The sequence below is a fragment of the Carcharodon carcharias genome, assembly GCF_017639515.1.
Source record: "Carcharodon carcharias isolate sCarCar2 chromosome 33 unlocalized genomic scaffold, sCarCar2.pri SUPER_33_unloc_1, whole genome shotgun sequence".
Classification (NCBI taxonomy): Eukaryota; Metazoa; Chordata; class Chondrichthyes; order Lamniformes; family Lamnidae; genus Carcharodon; species Carcharodon carcharias.
In genome coordinates, this window is record NW_024470690.1 from 2,071,932 (window position 1) to 2,091,977 (window position 20,046).

At 45.4% G+C, this 20,046-nt stretch overlaps 1 protein-coding gene and 1 long non-coding RNA gene across 4 annotated transcripts in view; both read right to left on the reverse strand.

The window, feature by feature from the left end:
* Positions 1–2,355: 2,355 nt before the first annotated feature.
* On the reverse strand, positions 2,356–4,740 carry LOC121274168. The gene is made up of 2 exons (XR_005942227.1): positions 4,161–4,740; positions 2,356–3,392 (listed from the first exon to the last, which is right to left on the reverse strand). It is a non-coding gene; the product is annotated as an uncharacterized LOC121274168 (long non-coding RNA).
* A 2,806-nt stretch (positions 4,741–7,546) lies between these two features.
* The window catches only part of LOC121274166 (chromodomain-helicase-DNA-binding protein 3-like), a 109,739-nt gene continuing 97,239 nt past the window's right edge, over positions 7,547–20,046 (reverse strand). For all 3 annotated transcript variants that reach the window (XM_041181367.1, XM_041181366.1, XM_041181365.1), the window contains 2 exons: positions 18,080–18,206; positions 7,547–7,664 (listed from right to left, as the gene is read on the reverse strand). In XM_041181367.1, the coding sequence (XP_041037301.1) occupies positions 7,561–7,664; positions 18,080–18,206 (231 nt within the window). In that variant the 3' untranslated portion in view covers positions 7,547–7,560. The remainder of the gene's footprint in view (positions 7,665–18,079; positions 18,207–20,046) is intronic.

A 20,046-nucleotide genomic window follows, 5' to 3' on the forward strand; every position in this document is an offset into this window, starting at 1 on the left:
GGGTCAGTAACCAGAGAGACACACAGCTTTAAAATAATTAACTAAAGAGCAAGAGAGAAAATTAAGAGGTTAATGGGGAGAGATTATTTCACACAATGAGTTATAATGATCAGGAATGCACTGAAAAGATTGAGGGGCAGAGGTGAGAAATCAGGTTCCATAGGAATTTTTGGAAGGACAGGTAACTTGAAGAGAACTAACTTTCAGGGCTGTAGGGGAAGAGGGGAAAAACTGGACAGCAAGACTAATTGGACTGTTCTTTCAAAGAGCCAGCACAGGCACAAGGGGCCAAATGGTCACCTTCTGGACTCTGGAGTGGAACTTAAGAGTTGTAGAAGTTCAGAGACGTGAGCATATAATTCAGGTCAACACTCCTTATGCAGTAATGAGGGAGTGCGGCACTGTCAGAAGCTGTTGTCTTTCAGATGAAATGGTAAACCGAGGGCCCTGCCTGCCCCCTCAGTTGAGCATAAGATCCTATGGTGACAATTGGAAGGGGGAGTGGGAGGGGAAGATGGGGGTCTCCTCAGGGTGCTAGGGCCAATATTTCTCTCTTAAACATCAGCAAAAAAAAAACTCACCTGGTCATGATCACATTGCTGTTTGTGGATCTTAATGTACCCAAATTGGGTGCCCTGTTACCTACATGAACGGCTACACTTCAAAACAGACTTCATTGGTCGTGAGTGCTTTGAGATGTGCCAAGGTGGCACAAGGTGAGATACATATGAGCTCCTCTTTCTTATTGGACTGCATGAGACACTCTGGGACTGAGCAGTCCTTGCAACAGACTGTTGAGGTTCCCGATGAGTGATGATCTTTTGTTCGGTTGGATTGTGCTGTACGTGTAGTTTACAACTTGACTACGATGAATGGAGAGGCAGCCATCTGATGTGGCGATTAAGAACAAGCTCTTGCCTCTCAAAAAGGGCTGCTGCAAACTAGATGGGGTGAATAGCTCAGTTCAATTCAAAGACGCAACAGTACCACAGGTTCTCTTTCTCTTAATACAGAAGAGGAAAATAAGCAAAAATCAGAGAAAGTGCAAGTCAGCAGAAGAGCAATAAATCATAGTGCAGTGGGCACATTTTTCCCATTCTTGTGATGGGGAAGAGTCCGTTTTTACAGAGTTCTGGATGTACTCCGGAAAGCAACCAGTTAACACCCAGCGTTAAACATCACGCAATTGTCATTAGGTTATAACATGGAAACAGGAGGAGTAGGGGGCATTGGCAAGACCATACCTGCAGTACTCTGCACAGTTTTGGTCTCCTTATTTAAGGAGGGATGTACATGTGTTGGAGGCAGTTCAGAAAAGGTTCAATTGAAGCGGGTTTGTCTTATAAGGAAAGGTTGAACAGGTCAGGTCTATGCCCATTGGAGTTTAGGAGAACGCGAGGTGATCTTATTGAAACACAAAATTCTGAGGAGGCTTGACAAGGTAGGTGCCGAGAGGATGTTTTCCTTGTGGGGGAATCAAGAGCCGGGGGCACAGTTTCAAATTAAGGGTGTCCCCTTTAAGACCAAGATGAGGAGGATTTTTTTCTTAGAGGTTTGTAAATCTTTGGAATTCTCTTCCCCAGAAAGCAGCAAAGGCTGGTTAAACAGATTTTTGATCTGCAAGGGAATTGAGGGTTACATGGTGCCAGGGGGCAGGAAAGTAGAGTTAAGGCCTCAATCAGATCAGCCACGATCATATCAAATGGATCGATGGGCCACTCCTGCTTTTATTTTGCTCTTACCACTCATCTCATTGAGCCTGCTCCACCAATCAATAGGATTCTGGCTGATCTTGGGCTTCAACTCCATTTTCCCATCTGCTCCCCATATCCCTTGATAAAGATGTCCAGCAATGTTATTGCATCTTTCTATATGGCCGGGGCAGGGTGTCAACAAAACTGAAGATTAGAATGCATTGGTTTGACAGCAGTCCCATATCTGAGAGCAGCAAGAAATATTTTTCCATTTGCTCTAGATCAGGTGCTGGTTTGGGTATGAGCTGTACAGACACTGGTCTGTGCTGGAAGCAAGGGTGGTAGAGATGCTAGGCTGTGCTAGAGTGTGGGGTTGTACCGGCACTGAGCTGTGCTGGGACTCTTCCTTCGCAATGCTCCTCTTGAAGCACCGATCCACTTGCCTCATCAGTATGAACAGGGTGTGACTCTTGGTCTCAGGGATGAATGTACCGTCCTCCAAATTCCTGCTCTTATGCAGATTGCCCAATCCCCATCATTCCCAACCAAATTAAAACATGAAGAAGCAAAACATACGTATAGCAGCAAGGACAGTCACAACCTCTACTGGGCCAGAAACCAACCTATTACCGCATTTAGGTCCAACAACAAGAGTGACATACTTGGGAGTCATGATCTTATTCAATGATGCTTCTATTCCAATCTCAGAATTCAGATTGCAAACAATTAAAACCAAGTTCTGAATAGAAACAGGTGAAAACATTATTTTGACATCCTCCATAGCCAAAGAATTAAAATCTTAGTTCACCCTTTGTTCAAGAATTCCCTCTCTAAACCTCCTCTTAGACGCTGCTTAAAAGCTTTGACCAAGCTTTTGGTCACCTGCCCCTAATCGCTTTAATGTGGTTTGGTGTCAGTTATTGTGATGAAACCCCTGTGAAAAGCCTTGGGGCATTTACTATGTGAAAGCTAGGGAGTGGGGAGAATGTGGAACTCGCTCCCACAGGTGGACAGTATCGATACATTTAAGGGAGAAGCTGGATAAACATATGAGGGAGAAAGGAATAGGATATTCTGATAAGGGGAGATGAAGAGGCGATGGGAGGAGGCTCATGTGGAGCAGAAACACCAGCACAGAGCAGATGGCCTAGTTCTGTGCTGGACATTCAATGTAATATACAGTTCATTCCCCCTGTAAACTGGGAATATTCTGGCATGCCCGCTTGGACCTTCTAAGAGAAATAGTGAATTAATGCTTCAGATGTAGCCCCTTTCTCTTTCCAGATGCTAAAAGATCTCTGGTTCCTTCAAATATCTTTGATCGTTGAAGCATTGGCATTGTTAGAGCTGGGTGGTAAGGGTATAGCTGGTACCCCTCCCAGGAGAATGCAGAGGGCAGGTTGTACAGACTAGTCTTGTATTCCCTTGAGTAAAGAACATAAGGAGTGGTCTAATAGAGGTGTTTAAGATGACTAAAACATTTGACAGGTTCTCTCTATCTACCTCTCTCTTTGTTTGGGGTGGGGGGAAAAGAGTCCAGAACAGGCGGGCAGAACCTTCAAATTTGAGCCAGGCCGTTGAGAGGTGATGTCAGGAAGCACTTCACACAAAGGTGAATGGAAATCTGGAACTCTCTCCCCAAAAAGCTGTTGAGGTTGGAGGTCAATTAGCAACGTCAAAGCTGAGATTGATAGATTTCTGTTGGGAAAACAAATTAAGGGTTAGGGAACCAAGGCAGGTAAATGGAGTTAAGATATAGATCAGCCCAGGAGGGGCTGAACAGTCTCCCCCAATCCCACCCTGGCAGCGAGGGGCTGAATGGTCTCCTCCTGTTCCCCCTAACAGCGAGGGGCTGAATAGTCTCCCAATCCCCCTGACGAGGGGCTGATTGGTCTCCTGTCCCACCCTGACAGCGAGGGGCTGAATGGTCTCCTCCTGTCCCACCCTGACAGCGAGGGGCTGAATGGTCTCCTCCTGTCCCACCCTGACAGCGAGGGGCTGAATGGTCTCCTCCTGTCCCACCCTGACAGCGAGGGGCTGAATGGTCTCCTCCTGTCCCACCCTGACAGCGAGGGGCTGAATGGTCTCCTCCTGTCCCACCCTGACAGCGAGGGGCTGAATGGTCTCCTCCTGTCCCACCCTGACAGCGAGGGGCTGAATGGTCTCCTCCTGTCCCACCCTGACAGCGAGGGGCTGAATGGTCTTCTCCTGTCCCATCCTGACAGCGAGGGGCTGAATGGTTCTAGTATGAGCTATGGTTTCTCAGGTTTCTAAAAAAGCACTCCAGAGAAAAACAGGAAGTGGTGTTCAATTCTCACCCTGAATTCTGAGAAAAGCGAAAAAGCTGCAGAGTATCAGTAAAACATTGTGCTGTTAACACAGCCCCACCCTTGACAACATTGCCACCTGCCTGCCACAGCCCCTATCCCACCATCCACAACAGAAGCAGAGTTACTTCTCTAGTACCTCTGGCCATTATTGCAAAGCGTTTTCCAGCCAATGAAGTATTGTTTGACGTATGGTCACAGTTGTAATGTAGGAAACGCAGCAGCCAATTTGTGCACAGCAAGCTCCCACAAACAGCAACGTGATAATGACCAGATAATCCGCTGGTTGAGAGTTAAACAAGGGCTCAAAACACCAGGAAGAGTTGCACTGCTCTTCTTTTGGAACAGCGGCCATGGGGTCTTTTGCGTCCACCCGAGGAGGCAGAAGGGCCCTTGGTTTAACATCTCCTCCGAAAGCTGGCAACTCCAACAGTGCAGCACTCCCTCAGCACTTGGACTGTCGACCTCGATTATGTGCTGAAGTCTCTGTGCACAAATGAGCTGTTATATTCCTCACAAGTGCTTTGAAACAGTCCAAGGCTGTCAGTGCACTCAATAACTGCAGTTCTTCCTTCCTGAGTGAGTCACAGTGGAGAACTCACTGCCTTGTGCAACTGATCATGTGATGGGGGGTGGGAATTAAAGCATATACCCGGACAATTCAACACTGCAAGGACACCACAGGGCCGCCAACGATTCAGGAACAATGCACACGGGCAGCAATTTCAAACATGTAACAAAAAAAATTTTAATGAAAAAACATTCTTCAAAATATTCTTTTAAAACAAAGGATATTAAGTAATAATAGATGTCAGCTGAAACAGATTATTATGCAGACATAATTTAAAGTATATATTTTTGTTTCCTTTCTCAAAGCGGCTTTCACCCCATGCCTGCTTGCCACACTGGCGCTGAACAGGTTAATGTCATTTCCTGGGGTCGAGGGGGGGAATGTGGGATAGCATCAACATTCCCAGCTCACAGCCAAGAAGTCCTGTGCTTGCTGGAGAGGAAACACATATACAAAGCATATGGCACATCAGTTCACCCTCTCCCTATCCCCCCTGCACTACTGCTGGAGTCAACCTCCCATCTGCACTCGCAACAACCAACGACCTCTCCCCCCAGCCCAGAGTGCTAACTGCTGGAGTCAACCTCCAATCTCCATTTGTAACAAGAAACATCTCTCAGCCCCCGCCCCTGCTTGCAAAGCCAGACAGTGAGTAGGAACCCAAAACAATTCATTCCTCCACCCACCCAGAGGGCACTTAGGCCAAAAGCTGTTTGTAACTGCTGCTCCCGTTCCCCACTCAGGCGGTGGGGGTTGAATTGCTGGTGGAGGGAATCCCTTTGAAGAATGACAGGTGACGGTGTTGCCTTTATAAAACACTGAGGTTCAACTCTTGATGTGTTGAGGTTGATTCTTCGTGTTCTTATGACTGATCTGTAGAGGGGACACTGGGAAAGTGGAATGGTCCCCTCAAAGCTGGGCATTCTTTTCCCTCTGCCCTGGTTTCTCCTTATTCCAGAGCACACCGAACACACCAACCTCTCCATTCCCAACAATCGAAATCTCAAATAGGTCATGGCAAGGGACAGGTTACAAGGAGATGCTGCAGAGACTGCAGCAAAACAGGGAAATTAAAATTCCAATGCTTAACATACCCTTCTGAACATAAAAAAAACCACAGCAAGTTAGTCAACATGTGCAATAGAAAAGAGCTCAGCACTGTGACAAGTCAGGTTCACTCCAATTAAAATCCACACTGGAAAATATTATTTTCCCCTCTTTAGCAATGCTGGCAAGCCCCTTGGAGCATTCCCAAACACTACTTTAAATTGCGAAGTCTGAGTATGCAGTTGATCTTCTTGTCCAGATATTTAAAAAAAAACCCTGCAAATTAAAAGCTGCAAATGAACTAAGGTTTAGGCAACTGTGAAGAAAAATGACCAAAATGCCAATATTCCAGTAGCTAGGCCTTTTCCAACCCCAATCCCTCCCTTAAAACAGCTCAATACTGAGGTCTTTTTCTGAAAGACAAAGAAATAATTTACCACGTTGATAGATAATTGTACATTGGGATAGCTAAATTGATTGGTACCTTGCTTCCAAAATGGACGCCCCATTCTAAAATGGCTACCCTAGAGGTTATGGCCTTGGGGACCATCAAATTGGAAAGAGGCACAAGAATTTTTTTTTTTTTAAGTGAGACACCAATCTGTTGGAGCTAAGTGTGGAAGCAAATTAAGCAATTATGAAATACAGCTCCTTCAACCAGGAGGGGAACAGGTTGTATTAGTATTGACATGGTGTCACCCTGTAAGGTTCAAGAGATGTAACACTTTTTAAAGCTGCAGCATCTTACAACGTCGCAAGATTAACCCTTTTCCCCTGTTCCCGCATCCCCAAACATACATCAATCTGAAATAAGTCTCCAAGGAATCTCCTGCACGCTGCAGAGTTCAGTACATCACCATATATAGTGCTGCATGGCACTGTACAGATTTCAGCTCCCCCTCACCTTATAATACTTTACTGGGTTACAACAGCCCAATGTAAAGCAGGCATCCCAATGGGGGGCAGTGGATAACTTGGACATGAGTAGCATCACATCAGAGCCTGAACATTGGATAAGTCGAAGCTGGGGCATGTGGTTAAACAACAATGCACAATTTTCAAGCAGAGGAGCAACATTGGGATCTAGCTGCTTTCCATCCCCATCCACTCTCAGCATTTATAAAGGGCAATACGTAACTCCTTTACCACTGTGGTAGTCTGAGATAGTTAAATCAGTAGAAGAACTTATTCTGGTCTGCTGAGCTCAGCACCACACCCGTCAGTTAACCCTCTACTGAAGTTAGCTTGTTTAAATACCGGTTGATCTCACTTCACAACAGTTTGCAGTGGAGGTCAATGGAAGTGGGGAGTGGGGGAGCCAGGGGGCAAGCGAGGGAGGGGGTCAAGCGAGAGAGCGCGCATGAGGGAGGGGGACAAGCGAGAGAGCGCGCGCGAGGGAACTCAGCACCACACCTGTCAGTTAACCCTCTACTGAGGTTAGCTTGTTTAGATACCAGTTGATCTCACTTAGCGGTTTGCAGTGGAGGTCTATGGAAGTGGGGGGGGGGGAGAAAAGAGAGTGAGTGGGGGAGTGCGGGAATGAGTGAGAGCGCCAGAACGAGCAAGGCAGAGAGCGAGAGAGAGAGAGAGAGAGAGAGAGAGAGAGAGAGAGAGAAGTACTGCATCAAATATTAAAACTATTTTGAGCCAAGATCACCAACACAGTGACTGTTCCCACTAGTGTTTTGGATCTTAACCATGTCATATCTGGGAATTCTGGGGTGAGTGAATGGAGGCTTAGAGGAGTGGCTAATAAATCATTTAACCATCTTCACAAGCAATAAATCCTCTTCTCACACACACACACCCCTTCTGGGACAAACACACTCATACGACATCTTCAGGCTATTTTTTCCTCTCTCAAGACATAAAATATAAACATAACCAGCGTTGCAGGCAGGGAAAGGGTGGGTGGGAGGGGTCAGTCATCTATGCATATTATTTCCCCGCTCTTCTCTTTCTTTTCCACATTCACTCCATCCTTGCCACTTTCCTTTTTCTCTAAGGCAGAAGGACCATTCGATGCTGAAAGAGAGAGGGGGAGGAAAAAGATCATTCAAGTTGTAATCAGTGATGGGACGTTTTCAGACAGCTGCTAATTCTTCAGCAGGTACTTTCCACTTTGTACTGGCCACACAAACATCCTCATCAGTCTTCCACATCCTTATTTTAAAGCCTGACCCTGTGTGTCCAAGAAGGCTGTGCCTGAAGCTATTCTTCATGCAGCTCTCTGATCTTTTAAAGCTCTGGTTAGATCCCATCTGGAGTAACTGGGTTCAGTTCTGAGCACTGCACCTCAGGGAGGATATAATGGCTTTGGATACGGTGCAGCACAGATTCACCATAAGGATACTGGGGCTCCAAGGGTTAAATTACCAGGACAGTTTAATTTTTTTTTCATGGGATGTGGGCATCACTGACAGGGCCAGCATTTATTGCCCATCTCCAACTGCACGAGGTGGTGGTGAGCTGTCTTCCTGAACTGCTGCAGTCCATGTGGGTACAGCCACAGTGCCATGAGGGAGGGATTTGCACAGAATAGGCTTGTATTCCTTTGATCTAATTGTGGTGTTTAAGATGATTAAAGGATTCGATAGGGTTGATAGAGAGAAACTATTATGTTTGGTTGGTGGGGTGGGGGCAGGGGCAGGGTGGGACAGGATTCCAGAACAAGGGGCCAGAACCTTAAAATTTGAGTCGGGCCATTTACGGGTGATATCAGGAAGCACCGCTTCACACAAAGGGGGAGTGGAGATCTGGAATTTTCCCTCCAAGTAAGACTGGGGGTCAATTGGAAAACGTCAAAACTGAGATTGACAGATTTTTGTTGGGTAAGGGGATGAAAGGTTACAGAAATAAGGCAGGTAGATGGAGTTAAGATACAGGTCAGCCCATGATCTAACTGAATGATGGAACAGGCATGAAGGATTGAATGGTCTCCTCTTGTTGCTACAGTCACGTCATTATTGGCCACTTCCTAGTATCTTGTGGTGTGATGGCTGAGTGATTCACAGCTGCCTCTCAGCCACATCACAGAGGGAGTCTTACCGGCAGTGTTGTGACTGTGCTCAGACCGAGGACAGCTTGGCGACTGTTCTGTTTAACTGTTATATCCAGACTGAGAAAGTAAGGTGGTGGAAGACTTGACGTGGATAAATACATTTACTGGAAGCACTGTAACACTGTTTCCCCCTCCCTCCCAATAGAGATGAACAACGATGAATGATAAACATACCAGCATACCAAGCGGTTTAGACAAGCTGATGCAATTAAACAGTTGAAACTTTGCAACTGAACAGCTACACACATCAAACTGCCTGATCAACAGAATTACAGTCCAGAAACATGCCATTCAGCCCATCTGCTCCACAAGAGCCTCCTGCCACCCCCTCTTCATCTCCTCCAATCAGCATATCCTTCTATTCCTTTTTCCCTCATGTGTTTATCCAGCTTCCCCCTTAAATGTATCGATACTATTCGCCTCAATCACTCCCTGTGGGAGCAAGTTCCACATGCCCCCCACTCCCTGGGTGAAGGAGTTTCTCCTGAATTTCCCATTGGATTTCTTGGTGACTGTCTTATATTGATGGCCTCTAGCTAAGCTCTTCCCCACAAGAGGAAACATTCTCTCTGCATCCACTCAATCAAAACCTTTCAGAATTTTATAAACCCATTAGGTCACCCCTCAGCTTTCTCTTTTCTAGAGAAAAGAGCTCCAGCCTGCTCAGACTTTCCTGATGTTTCTAACCTCTCAGGTTCTGGTGTCCTCTTTGCAAATCTTTTTTTTTGTGCCTTACAATGCCTTGATATCCTTTCTAATAATACAAAAACAAGAGCTGTGCACAATACTCTATATGCAATCTAATAAAGCTGCTACACAATTTAAAGCTAACTTCCCTGCTTTTTAGTTCTGTAATCCTAGAAATGAACCCATGTTGCCTTTGATTTTTGATCTTAACCTTCGAAATGCTGTGAATCTGTACCACAAAATCTCTTTGCTCCTCTACCCCATTCAGAATCTTATTTTCCAATGAGTCTGTGGCTTCCTTATTCCCCATTTACACACCAACTTTGAGTATTAATATCTTCTTGTATTTTGTTGCACGTAGACACAACCACCACCACCGTCCCCACTACCGCAAGTTTGGTGTCATCGTTCAGGAAGGAAGGCAACTAAAGTTTAAGGCTCTTGTTTATTAAGTCTCTTCCACCTGCCCTTTGTTTGCCCATTATGATACTGAAGTTAAGAGTTCATCCTAGCATTGATCCTGACACAACCTACACTGGCACCAGGACTTGTGATCTAACCCCATCTGTTACAACACCAGCCACTGACAGGGCTGTTCCACTATGGCTGGCACTGCGCTGGTTTCAGATCGTTGGCCAGAAGCAAGGGGTAGAGACACCTGACTCGTCAATTCCACTAAACTAAGCAGCCAGTCCTGAACACAGAATTAAAAAAAAACTTGCCAGCCTCATCAGCACTCTGCACCTGTGAGCAGTGAGGGAGGAATAAATCTGCTCCCACACTGCGCACTGCTTCAGATGTGGCTCAGAGGGTTTTACTGTCATCTCTGAGACAGAGGTTATGGATTCAGAGGCATTAGCCAAGCTCAAACTCAACAGTGCAGGAGCATTGTTGGAACAGTCTTTTGGTTCAGGCCTTAAACTGAGCTCCCTGCTGCCCCCTAATGTGAACATAAAATATTCCGTGGCATTTTTGAAGGAGAGGAGTTCTCCCAGGTGTCCAGTATTTATATTAATCCCTCAACCAAGATCATGAGAGCAGACTATCTGGGTCATTATCATATTGCTGTTTGTGTTACAGTGTGTAAACTGGCTGCCACATTTTCCTACATTCAAACAAACAGTGACTACATGTAATACTTACAGCTACTTCATGAGGTATATACACAACAAGTTGATGGTACTTGGTTCATGAATTATTGAAAAAATTCCAGTACCTGTTTAACCTATAGCTCAAGGTTTTATGACCTGTGGATTAGGACATACACACACTGAGCTGTAAATTGTATTTGCTCACCTGCTATTGAAATCAATGTTTTTTTATCTCTTATAACCAACACATTGTGAACCTGCCATCTGTCAATACCGAAAGGAGAGACTCACAGGATACCTCACCAGTATGATAACTACCCACATGGCAGGCCCAATGTAAAGGTGGAGGTCATTTGGCCCATCATGCCTGTGCCAGCTTTGTGAACAATCTTTCCAATTAGTCCCATTCACTCCTGCTCTTTCCCCAGAGCCAATAAACTTCTTCCTTTTCTAGTATTGATCCAATTTCCCTGTTGAAAGTTAGTTCCCCTTTCAGGCAGTGCATTCCACATTGCATAAAATTTTTTCCCACTCTACTTCTTTTCCCAATTATCTTAATATTGTGCCCCGTGCTTACTGACCCTCCAGCCACCAATTGCAGCAGGTTGCGGCGATTGGCTCCAGGCCCTTGAAGCCAAAATAATGACAATGGGCAGGGGAACTGCTCCCAATCTATTTACTGAATTGCACACACCCATGTATGTGTTTGTATCTATGTGCATGTGTGTGCTTGTGTGGGCCAGTGCTTGGTTGGGCATGAACAGCATTGACTGAAAGCAATCAGTTTCTATCAAGTCACCCCTCAGCCTTCTCTTTTCCAGAGAGAAGAACCCCAGCCTATTCAGCCTTCTCTGATGAGGAAAACCTCTCAGTTCTGGTGATCCCTTAAGGATTAAACTTTCTACCCAAACTCGTACAAGTTATCAACCAGGCTGAGTAACTGTGGACAGCCAGCGCACATGTAACCAGTTAGCAGCAAGTGTCAGGGTGGAGGGGAGGTAAAATGAAATACAGGTTTTTGTTGTTGCTGTTATCAGTGGCTCTGCTTCCACTACCAGCACTTTCCCAGCTCACTTGCAACCTCTAGTGACAATTGGTAGGAACACAGCAAATCAGTAATGAGTTGCTACATATAATTTAGTCATTGGTGGTTACAACCAGTGGTGAGCTAATCTCAATCTCTAATACCACTTTTACAAAAGCTTGAACATGTCCTGAAAAGCAAGGTCGAGATTATTCAATTCCCACAGACAGACTAGTGGGCGAAGGCGCCAATGAATTCCAGCCTTCATCCCCCGCCTACCCCCGTTTTTAATCCAAAGGGGCAAGCTTCAGTAGTACGTTCACAAGTCGCAATTCTTCAGCAGAACCGGGAGACGCCACTGGCTAGGACAGCATTTAATGCCCATCCCTAACTGCCCTTGAGAAGTGAGTAGATTGCTCGGCCATTTAAGAGTCAGCCACATTGCTGTGGGTCTGGTGTCACATGTAGGCCAGACCGGGTAAGGACAGCAGATTTCCTTCCCTAAAGGACATTAGTGAACCAGATGGGTTTTTATGACAAACAACAATGGTTCACTGGTCAACATTAGACTTTTAATTCAAGACTTTTTTATTGAATTCAAATTTCACCATCTGCCATGATGGGATTTGAACTCCAAACCCCAGAGCATCACCCTGCATCTCTGGATTATTAGTCTAGTGACAATACCACTACGCCACCGTCCCCCCTAAACAGCGTCACAAGAACACTGGATCCCAGAGAACATCACTGTTCTGTCCTCGCCAACAGAGGCGATGGCAATGAGGAACGAGAAACCTGGCAAATTTCTCCCCTCTGTGACCGGAGGACACGGGCAGGGTCTTACTGCCCCTACCTAGAGGTCAGCTGGTTCAGTAGATTGGGGATTAGATCTGGACTTGTGCTGGCTGCGCACAGTTAACCCAAGGCACCACTGCACAGAGAGACAGCTAAGTGCCACAGATGACCTCAACCCGAGGAGCAATCACTTTTCAGGGGCAAATGGAAAAGTGTTTGCAACTTATAAATCATCCAGTTATGCCCATAATTAAATAAAAATCAAAACTGGCTGCTTCTAACCATCACAGCTAAACATTAACTCTATTCTTACTTAATACAATAGAGTGAAATATTCTAATCCACTCTTCTTGTGTCTAGAGTTCATATTTACTATTGCCAAGATACACAGTTACCCTAATGTAAGTGATGTTCCTCTATTAACTCTTAACACAGGTCAACAAGTTTCCCAAACACATGATTCCCTAGCTAATTCCAACCCTAAAACATACAGAGTCAATAATCACTATGACTTTAACACATGGTGTGACACTGCTCACAATTCTGCTTCTTTGCAGTCAAAGGTGCAGCAGAAAGCATGCAAAGTTTACAAAAGAAGATTTCATCGTCAGCAAGTAACTGAACCTGGCTCCCGCATATGGGAAGCGGGCTCAGATGCTGCTTCTTATCCAGTGATTAAACAAATGGTAGTGAACAAACAGGCACTGGGACAGGGCTCTCACCAGCAGGACTCACGAAACAAATCACCAGCAACAAAAACTCTGGATAACTGTTATTTTGAGTTCTCTTGGAACAGCAATTTCAAACCCCCAATCCCTCAGCAAGGGTGGGAGAATTAATTAACGGTCACAGTTTGAACGAGCTTTGCACCAAGTAATGGTTGTACAGCTGCTGACCTGTTTTCAGGAGCTGGTCAAATGGTGAAGATACAAGTTAACCCAAGAGACTGGGCTTTAGTCATCTTATCACGTGTGTGATGGTTCAATTGCTCTGTGCAGTTTAATTCTGGAGTTTCTCTGTAGATAATGGTCAGGATTTACTGAACATTTTGGGAAGGCTATACAGATAAATATGGTAGTTCTGTAGGGAACAAGGTGGCCAATTCAGCCACATTGTGTGCAGGGAGTTCTTGATCATGGCTATTGGAGGTTCCAAGCACAGTATTGGCACCGCTCTGCGGGTGAGGGACAGATAGGGTGGTCAGCAAGAGGCCTGCCAAAGTTCTCAGCGCTCAATCTCTTAGCTGTTGTCCCATACATGGAAAGAGCTGAAGCGACAGAGAGACAAAGAATGTGTTTTTGTGGTGGTAGTTCTGGGTTAGTTGATTTCCTCCTCTCCTGAAAGGCACTGGCACCTTTCGTGGCGGGTCCTCAGTAGTGAAACTGATGTTAGGCTTTTCAACTGTGGACAGCATTGCACTGGACAAATCAGTTTCCAGCAATGAGGGCTTGCACTTGCCTAACCCAGAGGTCAACTGTGGAGACACTGCTGCCATTCCAGCTGTGATTCGCTAACTCAGGGAGATTTCTGGTCCACATTACCCACCCTTTTAACCATCTAAGTATTTGGGAGCAATATCTCAACGTGCCTGCCAGAGAGATCCTGATGGTGAAAGTCTCCCCCTTCAAAGCGGCTGAACATGCAAAAGTCAGATGGGATGGGATGGGATGAGAGACAGACAGATCCTTGAAGCAGCAGCTTTCGCAAGGAGCGAGACAAAAATGCAAGTGCAAGTGGGATGGTAGTTGATGCTGCACCTGCAGTTCCCAGCGTGTTAGTAGGAAGCTTGTCATTACTGAAAGAGATGGGCCTCTGGGTGGGAGGCTGCGGAAAAGGCTGTGGGAGGATGAGGTGGCCCTGGCTTTGGAGTGCTCCAGAAACGGGAAGCTGAATGCTCACTGGTGGGGGGAACTGTACAGGATCTTGTACAGAATAGAAAGGAAGGAAGGGACAGGGCAAGAGAGGGGGAACAGGGCGGAAGGGGGAAAAGGGAGTGGGAGGGACAGGGGGGAAGGGAGAGAGTGGGAGGGAAGGGAGAGGGACAGGGTTCGAAGGAGAAAGAGGAACAACAACCCTCTCGTTAGTGCAATAATCAAGCTGATGGGAGACACCAGACTCCAACATATCTGTTTAAACACACAGCACACTCGAACGGTTTACCCAGCATTAGTTCAATTTTTTATTTTGTGCCCTCTCTCCTCACCACTCCTATACCAAAACCCAAAGGATGCCTCTCCCATGGTGTGGTTCAATGGGCAGCAGGACTCTGACATTGAACTGTGGGGGGGGCATCACAGCTGGTCCCAATCTTTTCGACTCAAGTGTTCGCTCATTCACTTTCATTCCAGAGCAGGACTGTTGGCATCGAGATCAATGATTCAGGTCTCCAGGCCACCCCAGGTGAGATCACTCATTCAATACTCACTGGGGATTGAATCCTGGACTTTTCTGGTCTCTGCACCCTGATGCTACAACCGGCACTCAGGAAATATTTGTGTCTAACTTCTTTTACGTAGGATTGAAACATTTCAGGGTGATATTTTCTCACTTGCTGAGAAAAGCTCTTTACTTGCAGGAGATCCTTGTTTACTATGTCATTAAATGCTGATGTCACACATACTGCCTCCTACTGGTCAATGGTGAAAGGTGCTGGCAGGGTGGAGAGCCAGGTAAACAAGGTGGCAGATTTGTACTGGCAGAATGGAAGAACGCGGGACACAGAACGGGATATATCACAAAGCCCTGGGAGAAGCATCAGGCTGTAAGTGCTGCTCAAAGGATATTTACTACTCCGAGGCCAGCTGGGTACCAGCTGCTGAGCAGTGAAGGGAGCAGAGTTGGTTCTCACTGGAAATGAAGAGACTTTGTGACCAACTGAAGTTTTCATAATTATGAAGGAATAGATCCAAGTCGATTCAGAGTTGGGAGGGATAGAAAGGTCTATAGGAATAAAGTCGTAAAATGAATAGATGTATTCAAAAGGTTGATATCAGAACAGAGGGGTTTATAATTGCAATAATTGATCAGGCTAGGGCTCTTCTCTCCAGAAAAGACTGGGGGGTGACCTAACAGAAGTCTTAAAATTCTGAAAGGGATTCGAGGGCAAGTATCAGGAGATGCATGAGGATAGGGAAGACTTGCTATAACTGTACAGGGCATCAGTGAGACCACATCTGGAGTACTTTATACAATCTTCGTCTCCGTGAGGAGGATATACCTGCATTGGAAGCAGTTCAGAGAAGATTCACTAGGCTGATTCTTGGGATGAAAGGTTTGTCTTATGAGGAAAAGTTGAGCAGGTTGGACCTATACTCATTGGCATTTAGAAAAACGAGAGGTGACCTTATTGAAACATAAGATTCTGAGGGAGGTTGGGAGGGTAGATGCTGAGAGGATGTTTCCCCTTGTTGAGAAATCTAGAACTAAGGGGCACAGTTTAAAAATAAGAACCGTTATTCCTTGAGATGGGGGTCATTAACCTTTGGAATTTTCTTTCCCAGATAGCAGTAGAGACTGGGTCATTGAATATATTCAAGACAGAATTTTGATTGACAAGGGACTGGAGGGTTACTGGGGCAGGCAGGAAAGTGGAGTTGAGTCCACAATCAGAAAAGCCATGATCTTACAGAATAGCAAAGCAGACTTGATGGGCTAAGTAGCCTACTCTTGCTAATATCTTTCCAGTTATGGACGAAATCAAAACTAAATATATGATGGGCACTAATAAATCCAATGGGGAATTCAGGAGAAGCTTCTTTACCTAGTGAGTGAGGAGAATGTGGAACTCGCTCCTACAGGGAGTGGTCGAGGTGAATAGTATCGATACATTTAAGGGGGAAGCTGGATAAACACATGAGGGAGAAAGGAATAGAAGGATAGGCTGATGGGGGGAGATGAAGAAGGGGTGGGAGGAGGCTCGTGTGAAGCAGAAACACCAGCACAGGGCAGATGGGCTGAATGACCATGTTTGGGATCTGGGCACAGATTCTCCATCCATTCAGGGATTCCGCCCTCCGGGATGAGTTAACAGGGAGGGAAGTTCACAGAAGTGAACAGTGTAACTGGGGATTTGACACTGTGGGGGGAGGAGGAGGAGATCTCTGCGTGTCCCTCAAGGGCTGGAAGACAGGTAGGATATGGAAGGGGTGCTTTAAGTGTGTAACAATAACACATAGGATCAACCAAAAAAATGGAGTGGCATCAAATGGCCATTTTCAGTGTCCCTGCTGATTTCAGATTCTCCTAAATTAAGGCTTTCTGCTCAGGAACTCCAGCAGTGTTAACACATCAAGCTTCTCGCGAGAGAAAACTTCACCTTGAAAGTGCTCTGTCCTTGCACAGGCCAAATTACAAGAATGAATGATGCCTGGGAGCAAAGTGTCACATTGCAAGACAGGGGCTGTCCAGTGTATTTAGCCAACTGGTTGGAGACTGGAGTTTTCATTTTATAAATAGTGTGTGTAGGTTAATCTCCACATAGTATATATTGTATGTGCCAGTTCCCAGTAACATACTGCAGATGAGGTTATTGTTTCAGCTCAATACTTCAACAATCACCCATTTGCTTCCTTTACCTTCCTTCACCAGTTGAACGATCAGCTAGGTCAGCAGAGATAGGCAATTAAAACGGCAATCTTCTGGTTTGTATGGAGTCATTGCCAACTGGTTAATAATATCATACCTTTAAATCCAGATATCAGCATTCAGGTTCAAAGTGAAGTGTTTGACAACACCCAGCACATACATTATATACACTAAACCTTATACACCTCATGCTAGAGACCGAGATGATTCCATTTCAGGGATACAGGCCGACTGTGGTTGTAACCCACTCAAGTCAGAGCGCCATCTGAACCCTTCACGGGGAATCACCAAAGTATCCATGAATACAACAGTTAAGGTATCGCGCCCACATTCTGCCGGTCTTGTTGACTATTATCACCTCTGACACAACAATGTACCTCATCCTTATCCATCCTAAGCTTTCTTGCAACCCCCCACAGCCCTCCTGAAGCCCAGCGTGGTGCTGTACTGCCACCCTGTCACTCTGCACACCCAGCGAGGACTGCACTGGGACCGGGGTTCTCATGAAACAAAAAGCAGGAACACCAGAACGATTTCCCACCCAGAGGAGCAGGTGCTGCAGCCTGACCAAGGTCAGCTACCTCACCACCAGCAATGCTTTATAGGGGCTCAGTAGTACGCTGGCCGATGCAGAGGCTCCCTACAACCTCCAACATTTACATGGATCCCTCACACAAGGCGAGGAAACAGCAAGCTAGCTGTGGTGATATTAACTCCTCCCCATCTGTCCTGTGTACGTGGCTACCCTTCACGGCCATTTTTGGGTCAACTATGTTGACCCTCTCTTCCTCATGCTAACAGTGTTACTATTCCTGCTTCTGGATCAGAACATGGAGCCCTGCCCCAGTCTCCCAGCGAGTGGTCCCGGGCTCTCTGGCTGCAGAATTCTGGGCTGACACCCAGCAAAGGTATCCCTCCCTCATTGTATGCTTCTTGGAAGCCATTCTGCCTTATAAGACTAACCCTTCTATGGGCTGGGTTAAAGATGGTTGCAATCATGGATGGAGCAATCAGGTCACAACCTGTCAAACTGTTAACCAGTCCACAAATCCTTCCATTATATCAGATTATTCCCAGAGGGAAGAGTACAGAGGCAACAGCAAAAAAATCCATAAAGGCCTCCATTATTTATCCATTGCATCCCCAGCCATGGCATGGTTAATCAATCAGAAATCACAAATTCCACTACGTCACTAACCTGTTACAAAGGAGCCTCCTGGCACCTGACTGAAATTCATTGGGCCCGTTGATGAGCTCACAGGCGTAAGTGGCCCAAAGGAGCCACCGTAAGCTTGAGATGTTGTATACGGGCCTGGAGGGAAGGTCTGAGAAACAATAGCAAAATCCATATCAGTTTGAAAAAAATTGAGCAAGATTTAAACAAATGCCGGTCACGAGCTGACTTTCCATACCGGCCTTCTAACAAGATCAGCCTATCGGGTAGGCACAAACACAATTGCACACCACTCACCCAAATATTCCTGTCAGTGCAAGACCATCAATCCTACTGATTCATAGTCATGCTGGGAGGATTGAACATAGGAACATTAGAGAAGGAGGTGGTCATTTGGCCTGTCGAGCCATCCCTGCAATTCAACTAGGTCATGGCTGATCATCTCCTCCATTGCCATATTCCTGTGCTATCCCCACACCACTTGATGTCATTAGCATCCAGAAATCTTATCAATTTGTCTTGAACAAACTCAATGACTGAGCTTCCACAGCCCTCTGTGGTACAGAATTCCAAAGATTCACAACCCTCTATTAACACATTAGAGAGGGATGACCTAAATTCAGGAAACCAGGATGTAGATGCGGTTTGAGTTGAGATTAGGAGTGATAAATGCAAGAAGTCATTGGGAGTGGTGTACAAGCTCCCTAACTGTAATTACACTATAGGACAGAATAGAAAAGAGATAATGGGAGCTTGCCAGAAAGGTGCAGCAATAATCATGGGAGGTTTCAATCTACATATAGACTGGAAAAATCAGATGAACAAAAGGTAGCATAGATGAGATGAGGAGTTCATAGAATGTTTTCAGGATAGTTTCTTAGAACAGTGCGTTCTAGAGCCAACCAGAGAGCAGGCTATAGTTGGCCTGGTATTGTGCAATGAGATAGGATTAGTTGGTAACCACCTAGTGAAGGCACCCCTAGGCAGCAGCGATCATATGATTGAATTTTACATTCAATTTGAGGGAGAGAGGAGTGTGTGTCCAAACCTATTATTTCAAACTAAAATAAGGGCAATTATGAGGGCATGAAAGCAGAGCTAGCTAAAGTGAACTGGCAAACGAGGTTAAGGGATAGGTCAACAGAGATGCAGCGACAGACATTTAAAGGGATACTTCAGAATACACAGAATAGATACATTCCAATGAGAAGGAAAAATTTCACGAGGAAGGCCCACCAACCGTGGTTAGTTAAAAAAAGTTAAAGACAGCATCAAACTTAAAACAAAAAGTATATAATTACACAAAGACTTATGGATGGTCAGAAGGTTGGAAAGAATATAAGGAACTGCAAAGGGTGACAAAAAGATTAATAAGGAGGGAAGAATTAAGAGTATGAGAGAAAGTTAGCTACTAACAAAGACGGATAGTAAGAGTTTCTATAGATAATTAAATAAGAAAAGAGTTAACAAAGTGAGCGTTGGTCCTATAGAAAGTGCGGGGAACTGACAATGGAAAGTAGGGAGATGGCGGATGAATTACACAGGTATTTTGCTTCAGTCAGCACTATAGAGGACACAAGTAATGTCCTGGAAATAGCTTTAAATCAGGAAATGGAAGGGAGGAACTCAGGGTAAGTTACAATCACCAGAGAAGTGGTACTGAGCAAATTGTTGGGGCTGCGGGCTGACAAATCGCCAGGTCTGGATGGACTTCACTAAGGTCTTGAAAGAAGTGACTAGCGAGATAGTTGATACATTGGTTTTAATTTTCCAAAATTCCCCAGATTCGGAGACGGTTCCATTAGATTGGAAACTAGCAAATATAACTGCTATATTCAAAAAGGGCTGGAGACAGAAAGCAACAGGCCAGTTAGCTTAACATCTGTCATAGGGAAAATGTTAGAAGCTATTATTAAAGACGTTATAAAATTCAAGGCAATCAAGCAGAATCAACATGAACTTTTGAAAGGAAAATCATGTTTAAAAAATTT